We start from the raw sequence: 21,237 nt of genomic DNA, 5'->3' as shown, positions 1-21,237 counted from the left end.
TAAGCACTTATAAATTTTCATTTGTTGTACTGTCATATTCATCTAGTTCAAAATGTTTTTTTTTTTTCAACTTCTGTTGATACTTGAGTGTCAAATGTCATGTGTTATTTGGAAAAGTGATCCTTAATTTCTAAATATTGGGATTTTTGACTATCTTTCTGTTACTGATTTCTGGTTACTTCTACTGTGTTCTGAGAACATACTTTATGTGACATCTACACTTTAAATATGTTAAAGTGTGTTTTATGGCCACACCTAAACAAGGTATGCGACATATCTTGGTGAATAATCCATGTGATCTCAAGAAGGTTACATATTCTGCCTTTGTTAGAAGAAGTATTGTATAAGTGACTATAGATAATGTAATTGATAGTGGTGTTCAGATCAATATATGTATATATATCCCTACTGATTTTCTACATGTTTGATTTATCCCCTTTTTATTACTAAAAGGGGAGTGTTGAAGTCTCCAACTGTAATTGTGGATTTGTCTATTTTTCTTTTCAGTTCTGTCAGTATTCATGTCATGTGTTTTGATGTTCTGTTTTAGGCACATACACACTTAGAATTGTTGTCTTCTGGGAGAATTGACCCCTTTTTAATTAAGTAATTCCACTCTCTATCCTTGATAATTTTTCTTGTTTTGAAGTCTCTGACTGAAATTAATAAGCTACCTCAGCCTTCTTTTGTTGAACGCTGTTATGGTATATCTTTCTCCATCTCTTTGGATTTAGCGTGTATTAATCTTTATATTTAAAGTGGGTTTCTTGTAGACAGCATGGCTCTTGTTTGGTTATCTACCCTGAAAATCTCTGCCTTTAAGAGAATTTTTTTCAAGTTTATTTCTTTTGAGAAAGAGAGAGAGTGCAAGTAGGGGAGGGGCGGGGGGGGGGAGGGAGAATCCCTTGCAGACACCGCTGTCAGGGCACAGCCCAATGTAGGGTTCAGTCTCACAAACCGTGAGATCATGACCTGAGCCGAAATCAAGAGTTGGGAACTTAACCGACTGAGCCACCCAGGCACCCCAGTCTCTGCCTTTTAATTAGCGTGTTAAGATCATTCACATTTAAATTGATTGTTGGCATTTTTGGATTAATATCTACCACATTTGTAGTTATTTTCTATTCCACTTTTTCTTTGTTCCTTTTTTCTCCCTCTTCTTCCACCCTATTCAGTTTTAAACAATATCTTATAATCTTTTTTATCTACTTTCTTAGCAAATCAATTATATATTTTAAGACCATTTTAGTTGCTATATACATTTCTCACTAATCTAAATTTGCAATATTTAATATATTACTAATCTAAATATACCTTCAAATGACACTATACCACTTTATAAGTAACACACATACCTTACAATGGAATATTTCCAGTGCTTCCTTCTGTTCCTTATGAACTGATATAATTTATCTCACTTATCCATATGCTATAATTACCAACATGTTGTTAGTATTATTACTTTATAGAGTTATCTCTTAGATTAACTCAGAATAATAAAAACAGCAAAATATTTTATTTCCATTTATTCCTTCTCTGACACTATTCTTTATGTGGATCTGAGTTTCTGATCTGTATCACTTTCCTTCTCCCTAAGAACTTCTTTTAACACTTCTCACAGAGAAGTTCCACTGGCAATGAATTTCTTCAGTTTTGTTCATCCGAGGTCTCTATTTTTGCCTTTGTTTTTGAACAATTTCACTGGATATAAAATTCTATATTATGGGGCTTTTCTTTCAACACTTTAAATATTTCACTCCACACTTTTTGCTTGCATGGTTTCTGATGAGAAGTCCACTGTAATTTTAATTTGTATTCTTGGTCTTTATATAGACTGTAGATTAATTCTTTTTCTTTCTCTTTCTAAATTTCCTCTTTGTCTTTGGCATTCTGTAGTTTTTTTTTTTTAACGTTTATTTATTTTTGAGACAGAGACAGAGCACGAACAGGGGAGGAGCAGAGAGAGAGGGAGACACAGAATCTGAAACAGGCTCCCGGCTCTGAGCTATCAGCACAGAGCCCAACGTGGGGCTCGAACTCACGGACTGTGAGATCATGACCTGAGCCGAAGTCGGATGCCTAACCGACCAAGCCACCCAGGCGCCCCTGGCATTCTGTAGTTTGAATATTATATGCCTAGGTATAGCATTGCTTAGGTCAGAGTGGGGGGATGTCAAGGCAAGAATTTATCCTATTTGGTGCTTTCTGAGCTTCTTGGATCTATAGTTTGGTTTCTGTCATTAACTTTGGAAAGTTCTTAGCCATTATTATTATTATTTCAGATATTTCTTCTGCTCTGTACTCCCTTTTCTTCTTTACCAGTTGCATGTATGTAACACCTTTTGAAATTTCTCAGAGTGCTTAGATGTTCTGTTGAGGTTTTGTTTTATTTTTTTCAAGCTGATTCTTTTCTCAGCTATATCAAGTTCACTGATGAGCCCATCAGATGAATTCTTCATTTCTGTGTTTTTGATCTCTTGATTTTTTTTTCCTTAGAGTTCCCACCTCTCTGTTTACATTACCCATCTCTTCTCTTTTTCTCCATTAGACCCCTTAACCTATAAATCATAGTTATTTAGAATTTCTTGTTTGACAGTTCCAACATCTGTATCAGATCTGGTCTGGTTCTGATGGTTGCTTTGTATATTCAGACTGTGCTTTTTCTTGCATGTTAGCATTCCTGATAATATTTTTGTGAAAGCCAATCGTGACGTATCAGGTAATAGGAAATGAAATTAATACGTTTCTAGCTTGAGAAATTATGTTAATCTGGCGGGCTAGGAGTTGGGCAGTGTTTAATGTTTGCTCTGATTGCTAAAGTCTTCAAATTTCTCGTCTTTTTGTCTCCCCAATTTACTTGAGCTTCCCTAAGTCCTCCTCCTGAAAAGGAAGCTGAGTCTTCCAGCTCTTTCTCCTGTAGTCCTCTGTATTTATAGGGGATCCATGTTCGCTTGATGGTAAGGAATGGAGGAGCAGATGTGTTCTATATTCTTATGATTAAATCTCAGTCTTTTATTGGGTCTGTGTTTCTGGGCTCTGACCTTCACAAGTGTTTCTTAGCTTCCCTTAAGCATATTTGATATGAAGCCTAGAGGGGTCTGCAGTGAGAGAAACGTCCTTTCCCCAAATGGGATAGGGTTCTGGTAAAAACCTTTGCCCCTGAAGAGTAGACATTGTCATGAAGAGCACTCTGGGTATATTTCATGATTCCCCTTGCTCTTCCCTCTTTCAGAGCTACAAGTTGTTCTTTTTTTTTTTTTTGTCTCCTCACTTTGAGAACCTGGTAGGGTCCCTGGGGGTAAAACCCACGAAAGTGCGGAAGCTCCCTAATGACTGAAGCAGTTTCCCCCTCCTATGCTAGTCTGTACCCAGCCTCCAGCAGCCATCAAAATGACCATGTAAGTGTTCCTGTCAGTTTAGGGCTCCAGTCTCTTCTGCTCCGGGTAAGCAGATCTTGGCCGGGATTCTCTGGTTTTGCCTGTTTCTCAGATTTTGGAGAGTGGTTTGCCCTGCGACCTCAGTTCTCTGAGGAGTCCGAGAAAAGTTAGTGATTTTCAGTCTGTTCAGATTTTTGCTGTTCTAAGGACGGAAGCGATAATGGCTAAGGTCTTGACATATCGGAGCTGAAATCAGCAGAGTTTCTATTTCCTTTCCATGTATATATTGTCAGTAACTTCTTTTAAATCACATTTATAATATAAGTTTGACAGGTGGGGGCTATGTAGAGATAAGGAAGTTAACGCACAATAATATTAAAGCAATGTATAAAGTGATATGTACATTTAATAGAAAGTGTTTAATCTGTTATATTTAATCAAATATTAGCATTATTTTTTTCTTAATTTATAATTTAAGTACATCATTTTAGAAACAAGGTTGATATTTTTTATTTCTGCCTCTAAAAATCTGCATGTGTATGTGAAGTATATGCTATTCTTTGTGTGCTAAACTCAGTAATGCTTTCCAGGGTTTCATTTTGTACAAGGATGCTGCTGTCATTTTTGAAGATGTTTTGGTGTTTTAATCTTGATAAACTACAGTATTTAAAGTTCAAAAATGTTAAAGAAACACATGAGAGAAAATCCAGTGTTTGAGAGAATAACCATTTAAATGATCACAAAAACTAGATTAAAATTATGATAGTGGCAGGGGCGGGAAATGCTGAGATCAATGCTCTAGTTGTTGGCATATTTGTGAAAGAAAAAAAACTTGAAGGCAAAATTAAATGAGTGTTTAAAGAGACTCTTTTTTTTTTCAAAGAAGCACCAGCTCTAGGATATATAAAAACTTATTACGTAAGAACATAAATGAAAATTTCTATTTTTATTTTTATTTTTTTATTTTTTGTTAATGTTTATTTATTTTTGAGACAGAGAGAGAGAGAGCATGAACAGTGGAGGGTCAAAGAAAGAGGGAGACACAGCATCTGAAACAGGCTCTAGGCTCCGAGCTATCAGCACAGAGCCTGACACGGGGCTCGAACCCACAGACTGCGAGATCATGACCTGAGCCGAAGTCGGGCGCTTAACCGACTGAGCCACCCAGACGCCCCTAAAATTTCTATTTTTAAATAAACATATCAATTACCCATTATTCTGTGTGTTCTCAATAAATACTTTTCAAGAAAGAGAACAAAATGAGAATTAATAATACATAATGGTCTTGGCTTAGCAATACCAAACACGTAAATCCATCCAAAAATTGTATCTACCGTTGTTGAACTCTTAACTATGTGCTAGGTACTGTGCTAAGTGTTTTCTCTATAGCCTCTTGATCCTTGCAGTCGCCAAGCATTTATAAAATCTGAAACTTAAAAGATTTAGTTGGCATTTCCAAATTCTGTTCTGGGTCCTCTTCTTTCTCACTGTAAGCATTTTCCTTGGGAGCATGAACTCACTTCTAGGACCTCAATTAGTATGTATTGATAATTCCCAAGTATCTCTTCATCTTCCTCTCTCTCCTTCTCCTTTTCTTTTCATTTTTTTAAAATTTTTAATGTTTATTTATTTCTGAGAGAGAGACAGAGTATGAGCAGGGGAGGGGCAGAGAGAGAGGGAGACACAGAATCTGAAGCAGGATCCAGGCTCTGAGCTGTCAGCACAGAGCCCCACTTGGGGCTCAAACCCACATAGCATGAGATCACGACCTGAACTGAAGTTGGATGCTTAACTGACTGAGCCACCCAGGCGCCCCATCTGCTTCTCCTTTTCTATACCCATATGACACTCCTGCTTGCTGGATGCCTCTCCTTATGCCACAGGTACATCTAATTTCAATAGGCCAAAGAGCACTCTACCCCATGCTTTTTGTGTTGACAATGAATGGAGATATCAACCATCTGATTACTCTGTGCTGGAAGGGTATCATTTTTGACTTATTGTTCCCTCTCATCTATCGCCTCTAACTGATCACCAGTTGCTGTTGATTCTAGTTCTGAAACAAATTACTAATCTGGCTGCTTACCTTGCGTCCTTACTGTCTCTACTGAAGTTTACATCACCATTGATTCTTACTCTAACTACTGCAGTGACCTCTACTGTGTCTTCTCATCTGATGGCACACCTCTCCACTCCATTCTACCCACTGGTAACCACATCAAAGTTTCTAATAAGACAGTGGCTCCTCTTGGGGTAAATTCAGATATCATTGCCATGGTTTTTGTGGTTTTTCATGATATTGACTCTCTGTGTCTAACTCTCTGGCTTCTCCATCTTCCCACTCAGTATGTTGTCTTTTCTCCAAGCTTTATTGATGCATAGTTGACAACTTAAGATTATATGTGTTTAAAGTATACAACTTGATAATTCGATATACATATGTGTTGTGAAATATTCGGTACAATAAAGCTACTTAACATACTCATCACCTCACATAATTACTCTTTTTTTATGGTAAAAACACTCAACATCTGCAGTCTTAGAAAATTTCAAGTATGCAATACAGTATTGTTAACTGTAGTCATGTTGTTGTACATTAGATCTGATTTTTTCTTTTCAGGTCCCAACCTATATTGTTTCTTGCCTCCTAGCTTTGTAGTTGGCATTTCCTCTACCTGGAATACTCTTCCCCTTTACAGATATTTCCCCCTTAACCCCTATTTGTCATTTGTATCTCAGCTGAAATGTCATACAGTTTGGGAAGCCTTCCCTGTACACTTACATCTGGGTTAGCTTTCTTTTCTACATGGTCCCCCATCATCCTGTGTCCCCTAGAATTGCCCTTATCATGCGGTATTTGGCTGTTTATTTGCTATAACATCCATCATAATTACAAAATCCTTAAGGGCTTGCCTACCTATATTCTTAGCATAAAACAGTGTGGGAACTTAGTAGGATCTAAGTAAAAACTCATGAGAGAATGGATGAAAGTGCTATACTAGTAAATGCCAAATCTGTGTTAAAAACTCAAGAGTTTCTTTGTTCTAAGACTGCTATAAGCAATTACACTCTGCTACCTCCATCTCAAAAATTAATGGAATGTAGAGTATAAGACCAGAATACTTTATTTTTTTTTAATTTATTATTTTAGAGAAAAAAAGAGTGTGTGAGTAGGGGACGGGGGAGAGGGTGTGGGACAGGCGGGGGGGGGGGGGAAGAGAGAGAGACAGAGAGGAGAGAGAGAGAGGAGAGAGAATCGTAAGCAGTCTTTACAGTCAGCACAGAGCCTGAAGTGGAGCTTGATCCCACAACCCTGGCATCATGACCTAAGCTAAAATCAAGAGTTGAACCACTCAACCAAGCCACCCAGGCACCCCAAGACCAGAATACTTTAAAAATAAAACAGAGAGGGGTCAGCTGTGCTCAGGACAAACTCAGGCAAAGCATGCAATTCAAATAGAAAAAGCTGAAAAACCTGTACCCTTTGGTGGTAAATGTTAAAAGATTTATTATAGTATATCAGATATCACAAGATTTGGCTAGTCTGTGAGCCAAACCAGTATAAATCAAAGTTTAATTGTGTTCCATTTCAAAAGAGCAGGAAAATTGAAGATGAAAACAAATATTTAATAAAATATTAAAATTGTTTGGTTAATGCAGAACACACTAAACAGGTATTTTGTCTCCTTTTCCTTAAAAAAAAAATAATGTAGGGGCACCTGGGTGGCCCAGTTGGTTAAGCATCTGACTCTTGGTTTCAGCTCAGGTCATGATCTCATGGTTCATGGGTTCGAGCCCCGCATAGGGCTCTGTGCTGATGGCATGGAGCCTGCTTGGGATTCTTTCTCTCTCCCTCTCTTTGCCCCCCCCCTCTGCTCTCTCGCTCTCTCTCTCTCAAATAAATAAACTTTAAAAAAACTGTAATACTTTCGTCTGACATTAAGGCATTAGTCTACAAATATTCCAAAGTAACTCTTTACAATTCCTTATTTAAAAGTATGGCAGCCTGAATTTAAGACTTCCAGGAGTCTTGAACGTGGTAAAAACTGGCTTTCAAAATATAGTTTCCATCCTTCAAGTCAGGACTATAATTGAGTGACTGCTTTTTCTTATAATATTTTTTCTAATAAGAATTACAAAGCAAAAAGGTTTTTAGCCCTCATAGAATCATCAGAGCACTTGTTGTTCAGTGCTTTCATTTGATAGTGTTTACATTATCACTGGAACTTCCCTACTTATGGTGATTATAAAGCAGTATTATAGAGGCTTACCCTGTCCATAGGGTGCTCAGGCAGCTTACGTTTTCTAATAGCCTGGTTCAGCCCACCTGAGAACCATCAAATACTCACCAAGGAAAACATATTCCACTATGAATATGTATGTATTAAATTTGTTACAAATTTCCATGGCAGAGTTGGAAATAGTGGGTTGGTTTCTGTCTTTTTCCCTCCCTCCCCCTTCCTTCCTTCCTTCCTTCCTTCCTTCCTTCCTTCCTTCCTTCCTTCCTTCCTTCCTTCCTTCTTTCCTTCCTTCCTTCCTTCCTTCCTTCCTTCCTTCCTTCCTTCCTTCCTTCCTTCCTTCCTTCCCCTTTCTTACCTTTCTTGCCTTTCTTTCACATATACCTAGATGTGGTTTGTGTCCAGTTCCCCAACCGGGGGACATATTTTTTGTCAAAATAAGGAGATACACAGTAGAGATACTATTCTACCATCTAGTGTGGAATGTACATCAGGTTACATGGAACCAAAGTTTAAAATAGTCATTTGAGACAATGACACTAAAACAGCCCATCCAAAAGCATAAATACAAAAGTGGACAATACAATACAAAATATAAAATTGATGAGCCTCGTGGATTCAACTTTATCTTACGATGGATTGCTTCAGTGTTTGAATGACTGAGCTAGACTGAGGTAGGCTGGTCCAGCGGGCCTCTAGGAGTGAGGAACTCATTCTCTGAATTATGCAGGTCAGGTTTTTTGTGACCTCTCGTGCTATTTCTGCCCAGTTAGCTATCGCTGAGAATTAACCAGAAGATTGGTTTAATTCACTTACTAAGTTAAAAAGTAAAATGAGACGCAATTTTAAAACTCTCAAGAGTCTTTAAATTTATATTTTGCAAATAAGGATCTTTGAAAGTGTATCTGAGAAAGAAGGTCATTCAGTGATTAAGTCTGTTGTATCCTTTATTTTAAGCGTTACTGTGGGGAAGAGTCTCACAGGTCACGAAAAATCCTGATTCCTTCGCTGCCTCACCCCTCCATGCCCTCTCTGAGATTCGGATTCTCTAGTAGGGCCCAGGAATCCACATTTTAACTGAATTAAAATGGTCTGTGGGCCATCTTTAGAGGAAAAAATAAGCTCAGCGGGTCTTGAAGGTCCAATCCTACTAAATCTTATCATCTTTTTCTCAAAGACAAACTCCACTTTGTTCAGTATAGTGTTGGTAGGACCACACGGCAGGAGTTTTGTGACCCTGAGTTCCTCCTCCTTAGTCCGCTGCTGTCTCTTTGTAAAGGGAGGGGATCGTTCCATCACGTAAGTCATCTGGCAGCTTCCTGAAATAACTAGCAAACCAGCTTCTTGCACAGAAGGAAGGATGCTTTCCTTTTCGTTCATGTCCATTCACTCCCTTACATTCTGTGCTGCTGTATCATGTAGAGATCTTTTACTTTCATCTGTTATTAATGTGTTTCTTCCATCTCTGCTTATCCAGATTTACCTGTTATTGAAAGTCACGTGCAAAAGTTACTAACACTGCTCGTGCCCCCAAATGAAAGATCTTGTATTGCCCGGACTCCCATACATTCCAAAGTGTATCTCTTATTGCACTTAACTGTGTTTTACTGTGTAACATATTTACGCTTATGCCTTCGCCTCTTATGTCTTTTTATTAGACTCCCTGATTTGATTGTCATTTACTTTTGTATCCCACAATAAGTAAAATGTATTTGTGTTTAAACGTGTTCATTTGTTTGAATCATAAAGGAATGAACACAGTTTGTTGGATTGCAATAACAATTCTGGAATCTACATGATTATTTAATCAGTATTCACTTGGGGCGCCTGGGTGGCCCAGTCGGTTAAGCGTCCGACTTCAGCTCGGGTCACGATCTCGCGGTCCGTGAGTTCGAGCCCCGCGTCGGGCTCTGGGCTGATGGCTCGGAGCCTGGAGCCTGCTTCCGATTCTGTGTCTCCCTCTCTCTCTGCCCCTCCCCCGTTCATGCTCTGTCTCTCTCTGTCTCAAAAATAAATAAAACATTAAAAAAAATTTTTTTTAAATAATCAGTATTCACTTATTAAACATCTGTTTATTCTGTAACCTGCTAGGTCCTATAGATGAAGACAGAACATCTGAATAATTGACTCTGTATTAGGCTTTTATTTGGTTGTGCGGATATATTTTTGGTATATTTAGTTAAATTGCTTGTTAAATGTAAAAATAAATGAACCCAAACATACTTAAAACCATGAAGACTTATTTCATCAGGGAGTAAATGTCTGAAGTCCATGTACTATAAAAATGTATTAAATTATTTTTCTTTTTAACACCTTCAATTATTCTTTCTTTTTTATTTTTTAAAGTTCTTTTTGCCATTTATTCATTTCTGAGAGACAGAGAGAGGCAGATTGTGAGTAGGGAAGAGGCAGAGAGAGAGGGAGACACAGAATCCGAAGCAGGCTCCAGGCTCTGAGCTGTCAGCACACAGCCCAACGCGGGGCTCGAACTCACAAACCGTGAGATCATGACCTGAGCCGAAGTCGGCTGCTTAACTGACTGAGCCACCCAGGCGCCCCTCTCTCTTTTTAAATAAATGTGTGTACATGCACAAATAAACCAGCATAAGCATTTGAGCCAAGATTTTAAAATTAAAAGACAAAACAATATACAAAGTTGAAATGATTTGCTTATCTTCTGTGTGTTCTTACCGTTTCAGATGATGGAAAATTGTCCTTTGAAGAATTCAAAGCGTATTTTGCAGATGGTGTTCTGAGTGGAGAAGAATTACATGAGCTTTTCCATACCATTGATACACATAATACGAAGTAAGGAACTTTTTATCATTGGATTCTGTAAGTGATGTAGAGAAGGTGTGAACAAGTATGTACTGATGCAGGAGAGAGTGAGGAAATATGTAAAGGGCACATTTTGTAATGTTTACTTCTGTATGTTGACTCTGTTTTGAAGTTTATTTATTTTGAGAGGGAGATAGAGAGTGCACTTGCGTGAGTGCACACACGAGTGCACACATGCCCAGAGGAGGGGCAGAAAGAGAGAGAATCTCAAGCCTCCTCTGAGCTGTCAGCACACAGCTAGCTGGATGTAGTCTGGGTCTGAAGAACCAACCAGGAACCGAAGGGTGAGATCAAGATAGTGACCTTCACGGAAATCAAGAGTTGGTTGCTTAACTGACTAAGCCACCCAGACACCGCTCTGTGTGTTTACTTTTGAGATACCCCCTCTTTAGTAATGGAAATAACTCTGAAAAACTGAGTACTGAATTGCAAAACAGTGATCATCTGTAGGGAGCCCAATTAAAGTAGCTTTAGGGTGTGCAGAATGTAAAACAAAAGCAAAGATTAGAGATAATTCTAAGTGTGTCATTAATAAGAAAGTAGAATTTTACCTTCTTTCTAGTTTCATCTCAGTTTGCTTCATCTAAAACTTGTCCTGAGGCCATTCTTATATTAGCTTAGTGAAATGCGGAACTGCAGTGATTTTCTGGACAATTCAGATGTGCTTAACTCCAAACCACTGTTACCTGAGACATGCAGGTAATAGAGGACACAGAATTTTTTGCTGAATAATCAATGTATACAGTGATCTATTTTATTTATCTTACATGTGTAGGTCCTTCCTTTTCATTAGTATAGCATTTATAAAGTTTCTATTTATATTCTTACTATACTAATGAGGGATTTAGGATATAGAACAACAGACACGTGCTGTTTGATTCGGGTAATTGATCCAAATCACATTATTTGTAACAGTCGTAATTACAGAATTCTAATGTGGAAAATGCGTCATTTCAGCCATGCCTGGAGACCCATCAGTGTGTTTCCTATTTGAACAATCACTGTCTTGCTTTAGGCAAAGTGTCGAGATGGTTCCAGGCAGTGAGCCAGCTTGCCAAGAAAATGCTCTTGGGCAACATCGAGGCACAGACTTTTTTCTGTGGCGAACTAATAAGAAAAATTAAAAGATTAAATTCACTTTCCTCAAGCAGTGGAAAATTTTTTAAATACTCAGTCTGTAAGTTTCTTCTGTTGGAATTTCAAATTCCCTATGAAACAGCTTCAGTAGCTGATAACTGTGTCAGAAGTTTCATTCTGTTCAACAAATCTAAGTCCCTAGTGGGTGTGGGTTGGTATAACATGGAACCCGCTTATAGTTTGTGAAACAATAGACCCACTAACAAGTCATTTTTATGATATCATAGCCACTCTGACTGAGGTATATACAGGACACTGTGGGATAACACAGTGGGGTGGGGAATTTTAGCCTAGTTTGATAAACTCTAGGAATGTTCCTAGGATTAGTTAGCCAGGAGCTGAGTCTTTATGGGAGAGCAGAAACTAATTAGGTAAAGAATGGAATGAGGGAATATTCCAACTAGAGGAAAAAGCATAAGAAAGGATCTGAAAGTATAAGGTGGATGGGAGTAACAAGTATTCATGTTATCAGCATCATCAATTGTAAGGCTGAGAGCGGGAGGAGAAAAATCTGGAAAGGGAGGAATGGGCCAGGCAAGAAGGGGTGTGCGCTCTGAGATGCAAAAGTGCTTCAAGTTTAAACTGCAGGCCAGGAAATGCCCTTAAAGTACTTAAGCCAGGGAGCAACATCTTTGTAGGTTATTGTGGTTCTCCTGAAGGACAGAGCTAAGTTGGGGGGGGGGGGGGCGCAGGTGGAGAAAGGTCACGAATGTTAGCCCAATTCTTAAATTGCTGCTAAGGAATAATGTTTATGCATGGAAGGAAGGAAGCCATGTGAACCATTCTGAGAACTAATACCTGAGTGAAAGAAAGAGCAGAGGCTCCCTTTATGGCTCAGATGTTGGAGGTTAAGATGCTAATACTCCATTATGTATGTTGATTACTTATTCCTCCTTATACTTGCTATTAAGGTTTTAACAATATCCAGGTTTGGAACAATTATTGAGAGTCATAATAGCAATCTTAGGTGTCGCAGAGGTTTTTCAAAACACATTTATTCATATTGATGAAAACTAAAGTTTTCAGTAAACCTTATTGGCCTGATTTTGCTATTTTATTTATATATTTATTAGTTGAAATTACTTGGCATAGCTTTAAGATTACATTAATTGCTAAAGAATTATATGCAATGATTTATACAGTAAGTCCAATGGAGTAATTATTACCACCAGTTGCTTTCATAGATGCATTAGTAAAAACACTTAAGTGTTTTCTGGTAACTGTTTTCTGATAATGGTGGTCAACCTAATCTGGAGCTAAAATATGTTAGAGACTTCAGAATTGTATTCATGAAATTCCTTAAAAAAAAAAAAAGAATGTCAGTGTCAGGCTTTGATCTTTTAAGGAGATTGATTCAAACATTGACACAGAAATTTCAGAGCTATATTTCAAGCGAGTGATAACTTTTGTCTTTGCATGATCCAAGATTCAATTATTTTAGTGATTGTACTATATGCCATATTTTTTTCCTCTTCCACATGACTTCTAATAAAATATGTTCTTGTATGCTCAGCATCACCAACCATCCTAATTTGATCAAGGGTACAGCTTGGCCTGAAGGAGCCAATTTATACATAGGCTAGACAATGTCATTCAGACTCACTGTCTCATGTTTATGGTGAACCATCAGATTCAGATACAATGAGCATCTGCTGCTAAGGCCCCTAGCGGTGCCTGGTTCCTGCCCCTCCTGATGTCTGGTAGTTTAACTTCATCTTGGAGTCTATTAAATCACGATCCACTTAATATACTGCATTTTCTTGAGCTTATTTGAGTAAGATTCTCTTTCTTGCAAAAAGTATATGCTAACACAGTATTACCTCCACTCATTTCTGCCATCTCTGGAAACTTTTCTCTTTGCTATAAATATTATATTTGCCGTGTTTTAAATAATTTTTTTAATGTTTATTTATTTAGGGGAGATAGAGTGGGGGAGGGGCAGAGAGAGAGGGAGACACAGAATCTGAAGGAGGCTCCAGGCTCTGAGCTGTCAGCACAGAGCCCGACGCGGGGCTTGAACCCACAATGCACAGGATCACGACCTGGGCTGAAGTCAGACACTCAACCGACTGAGCCACCCGGGTGCCCCTATATTTGCCGTGTTTTAAAAGTGCCATGTCCACTCTGAAAATATTTGGAAATAAGGAAGGAAAATATTGAGAACATGTCTTGCTACTGAATTCTCCTCTTTTTTTCTCATGAAGAACAGTCTCAAAATATTGTGCTCCTAAAACATTGCTCGATCATGAACAGCGGATATTACTTAGAAATGTCATTGTAACAGTGCCTGTAGTACCACATCATTAAGATATTTTAAATATCAAAAATAAGTACATTATTCCTTGTAAAAGGACATAAAAAACCTATCAGGTAAACCTAGAGATTCTCAGATACCATGTGTTTATAGGTAGCTTTTCAGTGAACAAACCACACACATACAGCTGTCCACTGATTACAAAAGGTTTGGACAAGTTCAAAATATATATATGGCCCTCTCCACATACATTTAGGGAGCAATCTTAATTTACAAATTAAGCTTCCTGGTTTTTTTTTCCCTTCCTCTTGTCCATTCATTTCTTTGCTCTCTTATTTTAAAAAATCAGTATGTTCATTGGAGAAATTATGTTTCGCGGATTCCACTGCAGCTTTAAGTGTGTCCTGCGGCCTTTTGGGTCTTTTCAGTCAGATTTCCTCCCCCGGAAACAAGGAGACTGTAACCAACAAATACAAAAACAAACCCGAAGACACACGGTCTCCTAAGAACTTACACATTTGAGATACTGCAAAGATTTCTATACGTGGATATTACCAAGATTGTAAATATCTATAGTTCTGAATCACAGAGAATTTCTTTTTTAGTGTATTTTCAAAATGAAACCATCAACCACACATCCCTTTATGTTAAAGTGTTTAGGGAGCTCTGGTCACTTTTCTGGCCTGCACAGTTGCAAGCTTAAGCTCAAAATTCGGTACAGTCTCATTCTAATGAGAGTTCCATGAATCATTCTAATTGTTTGATTAGAATTTTAATAATGAATGATTTGCCAGCAATTACATTCCTAATCTACACGTCCTGAAGATTTCACTCAGAGCAGAGACTAGAAATGAAAAGAACCTGAATGACAGTAGGAAAAATTTGAAGACATCAGAAGTCTAAATTTCCATCACCTTTATCCAAAAATTAATTTTAACATTGATATTTTCCATTATGTTTGGATATTTAGAAAATTTTTGTGAGTTTTTTTCTTGAGTAGTGTTGTTGAGTGTAGAACACAAATCCAGCTTTTCCTATGCATGATCCTTGGGATATATGGCATAGCAAAGAAAAAGAAGGTCAAAATGTAAGTTTTTGTCAACAGGGCAAAATATTGTTGAAATTTTTAACTTTCTCAAACTTTAAGCGAAGTGCACACAATCTGATATTCCAAAACATTCTGAAGAATATTATAGCCACCTTATTAAGCCTTTCATGATTTCACAGACTTTTGTCAACCCTCATTTTAACTGTCTTCTTTCTGGGTCAAATATGCCTAATCTTTTTTCCTTTTTTAAAAAAGAAAAAGAATTGTTAATCTCTCATTTTAATTAGCCTTATTACATCTTTTCCGGCTCCATTAAAAGGTTTTGGACACACGTTTTTCTCAAATTTGCAAAAGTTACTAGTAAAGTATCTAGTAAAGAATACATAAACCCGTAATATTTAAGTTTGGCAAAAGACAACATTAGCGAAAGCTAAATCTACAGCTTTGATAATTTAAAAATTCAAACCATCATATCAGAGAACAGAAATAGATAGAAGGAAGATCATTAGGTCAAGAGGAAACTTCCATGGTTCATCAGAAGTGCTCTTACTCATCAGAAAGCCAGCTTGTCTACATTTTTCAGTCAGAGGAACGCATGAATAAATTAACATAATTCCCTGTGGTGTTAACCATAGCACAGGCGGGGGAAAGATCCCCTAGAGACCAAAAATGATTCTTTCAGAGTACTGCACTTTGGAGTTCCAGATTGTTAAGATAGGCCAAATGGTAGACCAGATGGGAGTTTTGCTCTTAGGTCAGAGAGTGAACACACAGAAAAGCTTCCCAGGGCCTGCAGATGGGGGTTGGGGGGCGGGTTTAACTAGAAATGGACAACTGCCGGCTTCAGGTCGAGTATTCCTCGTTCCAGGCTAAGATGATTTTTTTCAGTGCCAATTACTGGGATTTCACCCAATACTTGTTAAATCACTGAAGCACACCAAAGTGACAGAAATATCACCACCTACTAAAAGAGCATAGTCCGTCTTGAGCTAGCTCTGAAAGCTTAAAAAACTCTTTCCTAAACGAAACTGAAAATTTCTCTCTCAACTTCACTTATTTTTCTTAGTTTTGTTCCTTGGGGACATGCAGAATACAAAGATGTTATGACAAGTCTTTCTAATATTTGAAGACAGTTTTATGCACCAATGATGAGATAAAATCCCATAATAATTGGAGAGCAATGATATCAAAGGGTTTGTTCCAGATGGTGGAATTTGGTTCCTTCTGAAACAGAAGGTTGTTCATCTTGTATTTGTGCGTGACAGCAAAATGCTAACTTGATGAGTTGGTTGATGCAGCCACTTTCTCCCTTGAGTTATTCATCACATGCTTAAGGAGACACATATTGTGGGCACAAGGAAAAGAAGGCAGTGTCAGCACCCAAGGAATAAGCAGTGGGTTGGTCTGCAGAGTATGTGGCACAGCTTGTACCGCACTATGACTGGAAAGTTCCCAGCATTTCCATAGTGGGCAAGAGAGATCTTCCTATTAAAATAACCAGTCCCATCTTTACTGGAACTGAAGACTCAGAAAGCAGCACCCAGACCTAAGTGCCTGGAGAATGGGGGAGATCACAATCGCAGGTGCTAAGCCAAGCAAGTACAGGAAAGAAATCAGAAAAGAGCAAAAGTGGTGTAGCTGTATGTCAAGATGTCAAGCGAGTGAAGAGAAAATCAAATTCCAGAGTATAATGGGTAAGACAGAGTGGGCAGACTGGGTGTCCAGAGTTGAGTTTTAGCAATATAGACTGGGCAAAGGAGCTCTGGCCAGAGAGTGTTCCAGGTATTCCAACAAGGCCCAAACTGACCAGAGAACAAACTAGCAGAGAACACAGAGCATTTCCTTCGGCTCCATGATCAAGACTTAGCTGTAAGACCTACGCTGTGGGCTGACCTCTGTCGAGGCATTCAGTAACCTCCCTGGCATAAACAGAGAAAGGCCAGCAGATGTATGCTGTTTCCCAGAGAGAGGCAGGAGTTATCTGTTAGCTATGGCCGATGATTTTAGTTTAGAATGCTTATATGCCAAATGAGTCACGGAGTCAGAGGAACTGTGATGCTAAGAAGGGAGAGAAGAACATTCTTTATGGATTTTCCTCAACTTCTCCTAAGCTCTACTTGGCTGAAGTCACACTGGGGCAGAAGAGAATATAGTAGGCAGGACTTCACCGGTTGTGAGTGACAGAAACATAAATTAAGCTGACCTGAAAAATAATCATCCGACTCCTGTAGCTGAAAAGTCCAGAGATGGGCCTTACGTGTGCTGGAGCTAGTACTCCCAATAGTGGTGCAAGCAATCAGTCTTCCATCAACTCCCACCTCTTCTTTTCTCTGTGTTGGCTGTTCTCTTGAACAGATCCTCTTGCTGAGATGTCAAGAAGAGACTAGAAGCTCTAGGTTCATATTGCCACCAACTTGGCAAACTCTCAGAGGTTGCTATCCTTTCCCAGTAGTCCCAGCAAAATTCTGATCTTGAACTATGTTAGCTTGACTTGGGTCTCGTGCACATCCCTGAAAAATAACCATTGTTTCCGGGAAAACACGATGTGGAAGAGAATTGGGACAGTATTTTCAGAATAGTGCTGGGCAGGCAGAACTTGTAGATCACCTGCCTACTCAGTCCCAAAGACTTTCCTCTCCCCTCTCATATTTTGGAGGAATATAATCCACTTCCCTAAAAGGACGAGAGGCTGGGCGCAGTTTGAACTCCAGAGAGTTTCTACTGAGTGTGGGGTCATTCAGGGAAACCTGAAGCTCTCTACAATGGAAAGGAATGAAGCCAGGGGGAGGTCTGTTAACAAGCGTGCTGGTCCAGGGTTCTAGTTGCCTACATCTGCTCCCTTCCTGACCATTTGACGTGTCTCCCCCCAGTGTCCCTGTGTTCCCACACTCTAGAATATTACTAGAATCACGCATGCAATGCCGTGTCTTCACTCCTTGTGGTCCTGCCAATTCCTCTGTCTCTTCAGGGACTTCCAAAACTTAGGCGGACTTTGTGGGTGACACCTGTTCTTTATTCCTTTAGTCCTTCTCCATAGTTATCCACCAGTTCTCACATATTGTGTTGTCCTTACTTCTTAAGAATTTAAAAATCGGAGCTATGAACATGGCTAAAAGAAACGTTTTCTGACTATATTATTTAGAGGCACACTTTGTACCTCATTATCAGGGACCAAAAACTGAAGTCTTACAATCTTACTAGACCTATCTTTCCAGTTATTGGTTCCATTTGGCCATTAGCACCTACCTGCGGCCATCAAATGTACTTATTATTCACCTGTTTTTCAGATGTGCCTTTCACTTCAATCATCTCTGAAACCTATTTACTTTCTTTGAGCATCTCTAGCTCATAAGGATATGAGGAGAAAAAGACAGGCTGTTTCCTGTGAGTTCCTTTTAAAATTGTTTACTTTCCTCTGAAGGCATTTCCTCGACACTGCCAACACTTTCTCCCAAATCAGACCATTCCACAATCTGCAGCGTTGATTGAGCTGAGGATTCTTTCCTGGAGGAAAAGTGAGGACTCAACAAATCTACTTTATAATTAAGAAGATTAGCATAGTTTAGGGGATTTATAGAGGAGAGGATTTTAAGGAGATTTTTCTTCAAGTGATGTGGAAATGGGTTCTCTTTAGTTATAATTTCTACAAGAAATTGGTCTCCATTTTCTCTGACCAAGACGGTAGACAAGCTAAATTTTGTGTCAGGGCAGTTCATATATAATTTCTAAAAAAATATTTAATTTTTAATGGAGTAAAAAAGTTACAGTTATTGTCTATGTGCCAGGCACTTACATCATCTTATTTAATCTTCACAAAAACCGCATAGAAAGGTATTATTACTCTTCACAACCCACAGTTCAGGAATCAGATATAGAAAGTTGAGTAACTCGCCCAAGGTTACACACATACATTTTGTAAGAGCCTGGGATTATCTCAGGGGTAACTAAAAACCAAACTCCAGCTCATTGTCATGCCACTTCAGTAAATTTTCAGATTTTCCACTACTTATTGTGTCCTACCAGAAATCAAAATATTCCAGAGGTGCTTGGGGGGCTCATTTGGTTAGGCTTCTGACTCTTGATTTCAGCTCAGGTCATGATCTCACAGTCCTGAAATTGAGACCCATGTTGGGCTCCGTGCTGAGCATGGGGTCTGCTTAAGATTCTCTCTCTCACCCCCCTTCTGCCCCTCTCCCTTGTTCTCTCTCTCTCTCTCTCAAATTAAAAAAAAAAAAAAAAGGAAAGAAAGAAATCAAAATATCCCAAAGCCAATTTAAAAAATTGCTTTCAGGTATTTTCCTTTTGATAAAGAGTTGCTTCATTCTCTAGCAGTAGAGTATATTTGGATGTACAGTATAGGGGTAATTGCCTTAATTGCTGCCTTAATCTCTTCCCTTTTTATAATCATTATGTAGGATTTTTACAGTGTGGGAGTCACCACAATGTAGAGGTGTTATTCTTTTTCTCTGTGGACATTATTTCTATTCCTTGCACATTTTCCCTCCCTCCACCCTGCCGTTATATGTGGAATTCATCTCCTACTTTTGGACTTAGTTCGTTGCCACCCTCCACTCCATCACTTTACATTTGCCTCATTTTCTCCATTGTTCTTCAGAGCACTCACGGAGTTTTACTGTTTCCTTTAATCATTTGTGTTAAAGGCTTCTGCTTTCAAGCTGTTTCAGATCATCTTATGTTTTAACCTTATCTAGAGAACTCTTTTCTGGTTGTCATCTCCTCCTCCCAATAAAGAATGTGAATTCTCTTTTGATTTTTACTCAATTCACATCAGCCATAACACAGTTGCTGATGGCAAAGTAAAAATCGATTACTACTTGAAATAAAAGTTGATTCCTGAGGAATCTAAATGAATTTTTTATTCATATAAATGCAGTATTCTTTCTGACGTCACCAATATCCACCAAATGGACGAAATCAGATCAGTAAAGTGTTAACCCTAATCTTTTAAAAATACACGAAGTTTACTTCTTGGATGGTTTCCTCTCTCTCTCATCCACCAATGCACCAACCAATTCTGTCTTCTTCCCCCCCCCCCCGCCAGCTCATTCATCTTACGAATCCATCTAACTCTCTTTATGGTCACTACCCCTACCTAAATGCAAGCTTTCTCTCTTTTACAGCTGCATTGTTCTCAAAATGGTCACTTTGGTGGAGTACTTGCAATTTTTTTCTCTATGATGTTCCCAGGTTTCAGAATCTTTGAAATAAGTATAGATTACAAATAACCTGAAAGTGATTGCTTCCTTTTGAAATGAATTTTGTCAAGAGCAATCTCTTAAGGAAGATATTTTGCCCTATAATAATTATATAAATACCACATACTTACTGTAAAAAAGAATTCAAATAATACAGAAATCATAAGAAAGAGCATAAAAATACCCAAAATTTCACCACCTTGACTTAACTACCAATAGCATTTGGTCACCATACTTCTGTGTGCATTCTGTTCTAATCATAGAAAGCTATTTTCTTCTATTTCTTCTCCTTTCCTACTATCCACTCCTATCTTACCCCACATGACCAATCTCTACCACTGAGACTGTGGTCTTCTATCATTTTCCATATTTAAATAATCATATACATATCTATACGCCTCTTGAAAACCTTCCCTGACCTTTCTTATTAGGTTACATTTCTCATTCTGCTTTCTCCTTGTGGCGTGTATCTCTTTTCCAAAGCACTTACATAAACTACAATTTTATGCTTGTTCCATGTTTATTTGATTGATGCTGCCCTCCCCAGTCTAAACGACACGAAGGCAGAAGTCATGACTGTCTTGCTTTCCATGGATTCCAGACCCAGCACCGTCTCTAATATATGTTATGAGCTCATTGAGAAGGGATAGATTCCTGCCTCCCCCTATCTCATGCTGTGCACTTTGCCTGAATAGCCTCGCCCCTCTCCTCTGCCTAGTAGAGTTTTCTAGCTGTCAAAGTCCACCCAATTCCAGAAAAGCAATGTTGCAGTGTGGAAAAAGCTCAGGAACTGGTCAAGCTTAGGCTTACATCCTTCCACTATCTAGCAGTAAGGACTATGGATGGCCATCGCTCTTTACTGAACCTTAATATTATTGGCTGTAAAATAGGTCCAAGGTAGAGACTCATTTTGTGAAGTTTAACGATACTATGTAAACACCTGCCATTAAATCATAATCATGATTATTATTGTTAAGATGTATTTACTAACCTTTTCTTCTTTCCTGATTGTCTTTTTTGTCCACATTTCTGTAATTGCCATTTCATAGGGTACCATTTAATTATATATCTGTTGTTATTTTTTGCTAATTGTTTCATGAACATGTTAATTTTGTCACTAAATCTAAAT

At 38.4% G+C, this 21,237-nt stretch overlaps 1 protein-coding gene and 1 long non-coding RNA gene across 3 annotated transcripts in view; one reads left to right on the top strand and one right to left on the bottom strand.

Moving 5' to 3' along the window:
• Positions 1 to 21,237, top strand: part of NECAB1 (N-terminal EF-hand calcium binding protein 1) — a 192,156-nt gene that overhangs the window by 26,801 nt on the left and 144,118 nt on the right. For both annotated transcript variants that reach the window (XM_027064259.2, XM_015082867.3), the window contains exon 3: positions 10,315 to 10,423. In XM_027064259.2, the coding sequence (XP_026920060.2) occupies positions 10,315 to 10,423 (109 nt within the window). The remainder of the gene's footprint in view (positions 1 to 10,314; positions 10,424 to 21,237) is intronic.
• The window catches only part of LOC113600664 (uncharacterized), a 32,224-nt gene continuing 21,973 nt past the window's right edge, over positions 10,987 to 21,237 (bottom strand). Inside the window, exon 3 of the long non-coding RNA XR_008292799.1 lies at positions 10,987 to 11,139. This is a non-coding gene — a long non-coding RNA (uncharacterized LOC113600664). The remainder of the gene's footprint in view (positions 11,140 to 21,237) is intronic.

Source organism: Acinonyx jubatus, chromosome F2, assembly GCF_027475565.1.
Source record: "Acinonyx jubatus isolate Ajub_Pintada_27869175 chromosome F2, VMU_Ajub_asm_v1.0, whole genome shotgun sequence".
Lineage (NCBI taxonomy): Eukaryota > Metazoa > Chordata > Mammalia > Carnivora > Felidae > Acinonyx > Acinonyx jubatus.
Note: the sequence above shows the minus strand (reverse complement) of the source record. Positions and strands in the feature narration are given on the sequence as shown.